We start from the raw sequence: 10,421 nt of genomic DNA on the forward strand, positions 1-10,421 counted from the left end.
GTAGTTCTGTCAGAGTGGTCATTGGGTTCTTGGTCACCTCCTTGACCAAAGTCCTTGTCCAGTTGCTCAGTTTGGTTGGACGGCCAGCTCGAGGAATAGTGTGGGGAGTTCCATATTGTTTCCATTTCCTAATGAGGGAGCTCACTGTGAACTTCGGAACTTTCAGCACTCCATAAAATGTTTATTCCCTTCTTCAGATCTATGCCTCCTCACAATTCTATCTCGGAGTTTTACGGAGAGTTCCTTGGACTTCATGTTCGAGTTTCTGCTCTGACATGCACTGTCAACTGTGGGACCTTGTTTAGCAAGGTGTGTTTCTTTATAAATCACGTCCATTCAATTGAATTGTACACAGGTGGACTCCAATGAAGTTGTTAAGATATCTCAAGGATGATCAAAGGAAATTGCATCCACCTGAGCTCAATTTGGAGTGTCATAGCAAAGGGGTTGAATACTTATTTACGCAAGACATTTCACCTTTTCATTTTAAATTAATTTGAAATTTTTTTCTTAAAACACTTTTTCACTTTGTCATTACGATGGGGAATTTTGTGCAGATCGGTGACAAAAAAAAAATCTCAATTTAATCTATTTTAAATTCAGGCTGCAACACAACAAAATGTGAAAAAGTCAAGGGGTGTGAATACTTTCTGAAGACACACACACACACACACACACACACACACACACACACACACACACACACACACACACACACACACACACACACACACACACACACACACACACACACTTCATTGCTTGTGTCGATTAGTACGATGGAATACAGTTTGGTCTTTTGAATAAATATTTATCCTTCAGTGGTTGGACCTTTACTGTAAATCTGCAGTTTGTGCAATTCAGAAATGAAAACTTTCAATTCCGTGAAATGCATTTTCATTTGTCCAAGTGTTTTAGCATTTGTGAGTGTGTGTGTTTTGCACTCGTTGTGTTGCCTTGACACTGATGACTTCAGCGCACTCTTATTCGGTCTCTCTGAGGTGGAAGGCAAAGCAACGGTGGCGGACAACTGCCGCGCTGTCTGTCTGCACGCCGGTACGTCGCCTGATTTTGCTCTTCCAAATGTTTAATCATACCATTTCAGAAGTTGTCTTTGTAATTTGATTACCCATTTCTTTATTGCATTTTAAATGTGATGCAGTTGCCCCAAGTTTTCATTCGCAATTGCTTGTGTGTGCCTTTTGTTTTGGTTACGTACCTGTTGGTCACAGCAATGTCTTGGTGAGAAATGGGTTTCACTGAAATAGTCAATCAGGTCTATTGAGGTAGTCTCAACCCATTATAATAGTTACTTTCTAATGACCAAGCTAATTGAAGCTGAGGATTTGAACTAAGGCCTGGAGCATGGCCGACGAGGCCTGCATATTGCTTGTCCAGGTGAGGCTAACAGCTCGGTGAGGAATATTTGACAAATAGTGTCCGGGCAGGTGACGGAACCTCAAGAAGGCTTCATAGGTTTGTTTGTATTTGACGTCGAAACATGTTGTTATCGATTTAGCTTGGACAGTTATCTCTTCAACATCGCAGTCATTAATTATTCTTGGCTTTCAACAATGAAGATCTTCTTCGTATGCAGCACAAGGCTGCGGGGTAGCATCATTAGCTGAGGGAGTGGCTGTGCCGCTGATGCAATGCCCTCTGCTGGTAAGAGGAGAGATTTTTTTATTTGTTCAGGATGCTGGTGATAGGTCACCAACTCTTAGTGCAGGACACCTGAGATCTTTAACATCCACCAACAAATGCTGACAGAAGGGATACCAGTTTAACACCCATCCGAGGGACGGCGCACATGGGGATGAATCGCCCTGACTGAAACACTGGGCTGGGTGTGCGCTGCCGCCCGCCACGTCGCCACAGGGCGAATCCCCCTTACCTGTGGCTATTATTTTAAACCACCCATTAGCCACTGTGGCTAATCCATGTTTTAGTGTTTTTTTTTTTTTTACCAGTTTTAGACGAATTTTGGGTGATTTTAGCACAGAATTCAACCTTCGTTGAGACGGCTGCCATTTTGTATGTTTTCATTACGGGAATCACGCATAATTTTGTACAAGCTTATATATATAAACTAACTTTAGTAGTTTTAAACTAGTTTCTAGTAAAAAAAAAAATTGACCGAAATTACGCATGATTCCCATGAATCTCGTCTCAAAATTTTATTTTAATTTATTTGAAACAACATATTTTTTTTCCGGAATTACTCGGCGCTACATGCTTCATTGGGTCAGTGGTTGCCAGGTGAGTTTTGACACAATCAGGAGTAGTACCTGTATTAGGACGAGTTTGTTTGGATAAGTGAGTTTGATGGGTGACTTTGGTTGGTTGGATGAGTGAGATTGGTTGGAAGTGTGAGTTTGATGTGTGAGATTGGTTGGAATGAGTGAAGTTGTTGGGTGAGATTGGTTGGAAGTGTGAGTTTGATGTGTGAGATTGGTTGGAATGAGTGAAGTTGTTGGATGAGATTGGTTGGATGAGTGAGAATTGACTGGCATGAGGTTGGTCCAATCCTGGTCCACAACCACCCCCATCCCCCATTACCACCTAATAAAGGCACAACGACCATACCACCCCCCCTCCCCACACACACACACACACACACACACACACACACACACACACACACACACACACACACACACACACACACAAACACACACACACACACACACACACACACACCATCACCACCTCCCCTGATGGTCGTTCATTCAACCAATCTCACACGTCAAGCTCACTCATCCAACCAATCTGATCAATCCAACTCACTCATCCAACCAACCTCACCCATCAAACTCACACATCCGCCTTAAAATTAACGTATTATTTCATATTGCTAAAAAAAAATCTTTTGAATAAAATATGTGGCTATTTCCTTTCTCCTGTGGCTAATCATTCTAAACCTGGATTAGCCACAGTGGCTAATTCCTTTTGAAAGCCAGAGCACACTCAGCTGGGATTACAGTTGGTAGCTGTGTCGGGATTCAATCCCGTGGTCAACGGCGGTAAACTTCCGGAATTAATTTTCATATACGACCTTTAGAATCGTTATCTCATGGCAAATGAATGATATACTTGAACACTGTGTGGGGTAATGTGTTCTATGAACTCCATAGAAGATCTATACTAATAAAAGGCAATTTGTGTGTCAGTGGTGTGTATCTCCTCCATAACTCCAAAACTATAAAACCTAGCAGCCTGAAACAATGCATGCTTACGAAGGAAACTCCAATTAATTAAAACACCCCTTTTGAAGATGATTTACGGCATTATTTAATTATATCCTTCATCAGGCGATCCTCGGCCACCTCGCTCTCTGGGGTCTTAAGGCGTTTCCTGGGTAACCTCGCTGGGGTCTGAAGCTGCCATGTTTTTTGGCCTGCTCAACCATGCCTTAACTTGGAACAGGCCACAACAATTTATTTACGATAAACTTTTTTTTCTTCACTTTCCTCACTTGTATCAAATGCCTGTTAATCATATCTATGAATCGTTGTATACATCGCTTTTGTAAGTTCTACAAGTTTTCAAATCAGGAGCTTGGAGCAATTTCAGGCATTATATGAAACGATTTTCTACGATCTTCTCTCACTGACTAATTAAAGTATATCATCGAAATATAATATTTCGGTTTTGAGGATTGGATATCGTCCGGACTAAATAAGTGTCGAAATCTGTTGTGAAATCTGATAATTTAAAGAAATAACGAGTCTTATAACGAAGCCGATATACCTACTTACTGTAATGTCCGGAGAGCAGTGAGGCACGTAGAGTCGTGAGGGTTGCCGTAACTCTGTTTATTGCGTGTCCGGATGTACACTACTCCGAGCCTCTAGCAGACGCGAACAGCTATATGCCCCGCAGACACGTGACTACCAACACCACTCCTCCATGCTCCCACAACGCTCCCAGCCAATACACCACACTCCTCCTTCCTTAAAGTATGATTAGAAAATGACAATTATAATGAGAAGCATAATTGGCAAAGAATACTACGACATAAAAACTAAAGAGGAACAAAACGACATCAACCACGTAAAATCGCCCAAGTACCACGTCGCTCGATCCAACCCTGGGGTGATGGTCGGGCTGTGAATCACCCAGACGAGACGGCACAAAAGAAAACGTGCTTCATCTGCACAACCTGTCATGATAATGCCGTCGTTATAATCTGGCCCATAATTCAGCCCTCTATCCCCATCACAACATATATCGTGTTGGTGCGAGTGAGTTGAATCCCAAATGCAGTGGACTGGTGCTCGAGTACAGAGTTGCACGACAAAGCCCATGATGTCTGCAGACCACAATAACCATGGCCATGTTAAAGATATAAAGAGGAAAGTTTGGGAGCACAGTATCACTATGCAGCAGAAGCGCCCCCGGGTGGCCCATGCTTACACGCCTTCCGGCGAGGTCGAGGTGACATGATTAGACGAATCTCCTGCGCCCCTGGCCGACAAGCTTGCTCGTCCCCCCACGGACAGAAACAGGTAAACACGCTGAGTCCGCCAGACATGAGGGCGCCGTCGCTGGCGTGGAGCAGCGGGGAGGGCGGCCTTGGGTCGCGTTCCGCGAACTTCTCGAATGCGACCGGTTCGCTCCAATCCCCCGCTGAAATCGCCTGAACGACACGGGTGTGCACTGTATCATGAGCGCAGCGCAAGCGCGAGAGGCCGTCGCAGCTGGCATATGGCCCCCGTTGCCCCAGAACCGTATATCGTAGTTGCAGGAAGCAATGAACGGAAACCCATGTTGCATCGTCGTGGCTCCTGCCACCGGAACCTCGCCCTCGGGTCTCGAGGGAGGCCCGGGCCCAAACGGAGGTACGGGCCCCGAAGGAGACACAGGTGCACCTGGAGGTACGAACTCCGAAACAGGAACCTCCTCCTCCTCCCGACACTAATCGGCTCGGCACGGGACGTCCAAGGTCACTGGCTGGCACCATCCAGTCTAGTTGAATGCGGGCCAACCCGCTCCGACCCAAAAGGGCGAGCCCCTCCCCTCACACCACGAACCGCGAGAGCGCGACCCGCTGACCTTGATGGGTGACCAAGACATGTGCCCTGCCAACCGCTGGTAGCGCTTCACCGGTATACGTGTGCAATGCGAGGGTAGACCTGAAAAGATGTAGACCGGGGAGTGCACGAGCGGTGCGCTCGCTTATGATCGACACCGTCGCTCCGGTCTCAACTCGAACCACGATCGGTGCCCCGATCACTTCGACCTCCACTGTCATTGGTCTTGTCACCTTCGGACCAATTGAAAACAGGCTCAACATCGGCCGCATCTCCTGCTCCGGGCTGCCGGGATCGCTATGTCCAGGCTGCAGGGCTCGACCCGGGGCGTAAAAGTGTACGCCATGCACAAAACACCATACCGGCAGTATGTCTCAACCCGGGATGTTGGGGTCGCTTCGCACACCACCATCCATGACTGTTATGATGGCCAAAGACACTCGGCACACACACCGTAGATGTCCCTGAGTGTTCAGACACGCCGTCCGACTGACCGCGTCGCAACTTCCGGTCACGACCTGCACCGAAGACTGTGCGTGCGGCCGTGGGCGCTTGGTACACTGCGTGGACCTCTGGATCACCTGCCGCGCTCTGGCCATCGAGGCTCCGGACATCTCTCAGAGTTTGTGCGACGGCCGACGCCACATCTGAGTTGAATGGAATGTCCTCGTCCTCTAGCCGTGGCATTGCAGAAACCATTCCCGAGGCTTGCAAATCAGAAATAAAATGATCTCCGAGCCGTTCTGCCGTTCACTCGAAGTGAATTTGCAGGCGCCGCGAGATGCCTCACCCGTGCGGCGAAACTCGCGATGTGCTCCCCTGGGCTCTTCGCCAGGTGGTCGAACTCGAACCGCACAAACTGCGCTGATTTTCCCGGCGCTCCGTGCGCCCTACAATACAATTGCTCCGGCCAAAGACTCAAAGTCAACACCGAGGAAAACCAGGCACCCTGCACGCGCCGATCCGAAACAGCCTCGTCGCCAATGTAATGTCCGGAGAGCAGTGAGGTACGTAGAGTCGTGAGGGTTGCCGTAACTCTGTTTATTGCGTGTCCGGATGTACACTACTCCGAGCCTCTAACGGACGCGAACAGCTATATGCCCCGCAGACACGTGACTACCAACACCACTCCTCCACGCCCCCACAACGCTCCCCGCCAATACACCACACTTACTTTAAGCAAGCAAGGCGATGTTCCCAATTTATACATACACAAGAAAATGTGTAATTTAATTAGCATGAAACATCTTTTTCTCCTGTTTGGAGAATTATTTTGAGTGAACAACATTTTTTAGGAACGTGACTAACCAGCTTCATTGAGCTGAATGATTTAATGCATTCACTGCGAGATCTTGCGCACTGTCCCCCAGCAGGACTGCCTATCCAAAGCATCTGCCAGATCTATGTCTATATTTTTGGAGGTTTCGCGAGGTGCCCTACAGGGAATCAAAGCAAATCTGATTTTAAAAATTAGACGTTAAAAAAGTTATAACGTTTGCAAGGACCTCGAACCAATGCACCACGTGACACATGCACAGACGAGCAAAATGGCGCATTTTCTGCAATGTTTATTTCATGGGCGATTGAACTTTGCGATGTCTCTGGGATTGTTGTGCATGAAGCTGCAACTCTTTTGTGGATGAAGTCATTTTGTTTCATTAATTCATTTCATAAAGGATCCCTTTAACTTTAAAGCCTGTGAAGATGGGCTTTAAAGTTAAAAAGATCCTTCATGGTATGCAGCGACAGCCTGACCAACCGTTCCTTATCAACCATTCAATTGGAGGGCTTGCATGAGTGCTTAAGCCACTTGCCAAGCGCCCGTTGTTGACAGGTCTGCGGTACCACGCGACGTTGTTCTGAGTGAACTGTTCACTCTGTGTGGACGCTTTTGCAGCGCCACGTCATTCAAAGCAAGTTGTTCGTGCTCCGTCACCTTGAGCGAGTGGTTCGTGCTCCGTCACCCTGAGCGAGTGGTTCGTGCTCCGTCACCCTGAGCGAGTGGAAAAAAACTAAGAGACCACTGCAAAATTATCAGTTTTTCTGGTTTTTCTACTTATAGGTATGTGTTTGAGTTAAATGAACATTTTTTTTGTTTTATTCTATAAACCACTGACAACATTTCTCCAAAATTCCGAATAAAAATATTGTCATTTAGAGCATTTATTTGCAGAAAATGACAACTGGTCAAAATAACAACAAAGATTCAGTGTTTTCAGACCTCAAATAATACAAACAAAACAAGTTCATATTCATTTTTAAACAACACAATACTAATGTTTTAACTGAGGAAGAGTTCAGAAATCAATCTTTTGTGGAATAACCCTGATTTTCAATCACAGCTTTCATGCGTCTTGGCATGCTCTCCACCGGTCTTTCACATTGCTGTTGGGTGACTTTATGCCACTCCTGGCGCAAAAATTCCAGCAGCTCGGCTTTGTTTGATGGCTTGTGACCATCCATCTTCCTTTTGATCACATTGCAGAGGATTTCAATGGGGTTCAGGTCTGGAGATTGGGCTGGCCATGACAGGGTCTTGATCTGATGGTCCTCCATCCACACCTTGATTGACCTGGCTGTGTGGCATGGAGCATTGTCCTGCTGGAAAAAACCAATCCTGAGAGTTGGGGAACATTGTCAGAGCAGAAGGAAGCAAGTGTTCTTCCTGGACAACCTTGTACGTGGCTTGATTCATGAGTCCTTCACAAAGACAAATCTGCCCGATTCCACCCTTTCTGAAGCACCCCCAGATCATCACCGATCCTCCACCAAATTTCACAGTGGGTGTGAGACACTGTGGCTTGTAGGCCTCTCCAGGTCTTCGTCTTACCATTAGATGACCAGGTGTTGGGCAAAGCTGAAAATTGGACTCATCAGAGAAGATGACCTTACTCCAGTCCTCTACTGTCCAATCCTTATGGTCTTTTGCAAACCTCAGCCTGGCTCTTCTTTGCTTCTCATTGATGAAGGGCTTTTTTGAGCTTTGCTCGACTTCAGCCATGCCCCTAGGAGCCTGTTTCGAACCGTCCTCGCCGTGTACTTCACCCCAGCTGCCGTTTGCCATTCTTTTTGTAGGTCACTTGATGTCATCCTGCGGTTGTTGAGTGACATTCGAATGAGTTGGCGGTCATCCCGGTCAGTTGAAAGTCGTTTTCGCCCTCTGCCAGTCTGTAGCTTTGTTGTCTGCTGTTTGACCTTGATCTTATGAACCGCCATCTGTGAAATTTTAAGGATGGAAGCAACGTGATGCTCACTGTATCCCTCTGCCAGTAAAGCCAGAATTGAACCCTTCTTTTCCTCACTCAAAACTTTTCTTTTCAACTCTTTTGGCATGGTCAATCGTTATTTTTTTTGATTGCAATTATTTTTGAGGTACTACTAGCACTGTTTTTGCCATCCAGCTGGTCCTATTGCAAGAGGATAGTGATGACCACAGCAGTGGTTTTTATACTTTTCCTTGTTAAATATGATTCGATTCAGGTGATCACCTAATCAGTACCTCACGAAGTAGAATGAGGCATGCCTGTTGTGGAATTCAACAGAAACTGGAATGAAATGGCTGCCATACATGTAGAGATGCTGATTTAATTTTTTTTTTGGTGTGGTCTCTTATTTTTTTTCCAGAGGTGTGTGTGTGTGTGTGTGTGTGTGTGTGTGTGTGTGTGTGTGTGTGTGTGTGTGTGTGTGTGTGTGTGTGTGTGTGTGTGTATATGTGTGTGTGTATATATGTGTGTGTGTATATATATGTATATATATATATATATATATATATATATATATATATATATATATATATATATATATATATATATATATATATGTTGTTCGTTGTTCGTCTTTCGGCTGCTCCCGTTAGGGGTCGCCACAGCGGATCATCCGTTATGATCCGCATACTGATTTGGCACAGGTTTTACGCCGGATGCCCTTCCTGACGCAACCCTGGTCGCCTCTTACGACACAGGGATAATGATTGGGTTTCGCCATGATTCCGGGCTGCCCTACACCCTCTCATATCGCGGCCCAGCACAGAGCTCCCGTCCTCAAGCGATCCTCCAACCCAAGCCTCCGAGTAGCCGGATTACAGGCGTACGCCACTACGCCCGGTATATATATATATATATATGAAAAATGCAAATGCAGGTGAGCGACCCGAGACAATCGAGAAGCACGGTTCGTTATTGCTTTCAATGTGTAAGCATAACCCGCTAGTATGTTATTAAGTTATGAATTATTCAAAACTCTGAACTTGGTTACGTGTTGTGCATGGAGTAATGTGTTGTAATAACTCACCTGTATATATCTCTACTTATAAAGTGATAAACCTTTATTATCCCCCACGGTTTTTGAAAAAAACCGACCGGGGGAGGTATTCATTGTAATTGCATCCGTCCTTCCTTCACGCTATCTCCTCCTAAACCGTTGGGCCAAAATTCACCAAACTTGGTACCGATGATGATCACATGGCAAAAATGTGTCAAAGCAGTCATTTTTGGCCCTTGGGGTGGAGTCAAAAGGTCATATGAAACTTTGTGTATGCAATCAACATTGGGAGACACATTGAATATGTAGTGGTTTTTTTTTTGTTTTTGTTTTTTTGGATTTGGCCCCTGGTTTATGCCACAGCTGTTGGGGACTTCGGGTCACAGAGGTCAAATAGAGAAAAAAATTTTACTCAAAATTTGATATTGGGTCATTCTTGGTGGAACTTTGTGCCATCTTTGAACTTTGATTGAGGTGGGAAGCGTGGGGATTTGCGATGGTGCGCCGTCGACTTCGCTCTCATAACTAATTTTTTCATGATTACCGAATCCTGTGTCGTACTGTATGGGATATATAAGGCTGTATCAGTGATGGACAGAAAAGGAATAAAACGACGAACAATTATCCACCATTGTTTTCTCTTTCTTCACATCTTTCTATTATTGTCATCACCCAAGTTACTGAATGCTTGTGGTCACTCACTGCATCGACGAGTTCTCCCACATGACCCTCCGAGTAGGTCTAGTCACTGTAATTGCTGTCGGCCTCAATGTAAGCCTCTTCACTTCAATGGAACTTCTTGTTTGTGTTTCCGCTGTTTCGGTTGATTGGCGAAGCCTTGGTATTCCATGTCACCTTCTGACTTTGACCGGTCGTGGGTAAACACACTCGACTCAGTTTATTGGATATGTTGAACGATGCTGCACATTATTACCGTACATAGCGGAGCTTGAACACCGCGTCCCAAACATTGTTTAAAGTACCTGTGTATAATGTTTCATCGTATGGTTATCTACACGTCCACATCTCAGCCAAATGGACCTTCACAGAAGCACTCCAGCTTGACAAGTCGCCTGCAGATGCTTTCATTACCGTGCGTGGGTTTTTCGATTTTAAGGCTCCTCACAG

At 45.6% G+C, this 10,421-nt stretch overlaps 1 protein-coding gene across 1 annotated transcript in view; it reads left to right on the forward strand.

Annotated features, from left to right (window-relative positions):
- Positions 1–10,421, forward strand: part of RPP30 (ribonuclease P/MRP subunit p30) — a 55,244-nt gene that overhangs the window by 44,477 nt on the left and 346 nt on the right. Inside the window, exon 10 of the mRNA XM_085872064.1 lies at positions 977–1,056. Coding sequence (XP_085728190.1) covers positions 977–1,056 — 80 coding nt within the window. The remainder of the gene's footprint in view (positions 1–976; positions 1,057–10,421) is intronic.

The sequence above is a fragment of the Eptatretus burgeri genome, chromosome 1, assembly GCF_056783735.1.
Source record: "Eptatretus burgeri isolate ZD-2024b chromosome 1, Ebu_testis_v1, whole genome shotgun sequence".
Classification (NCBI taxonomy): Eukaryota; Metazoa; Chordata; class Myxini; order Myxiniformes; family Myxinidae; genus Eptatretus; species Eptatretus burgeri.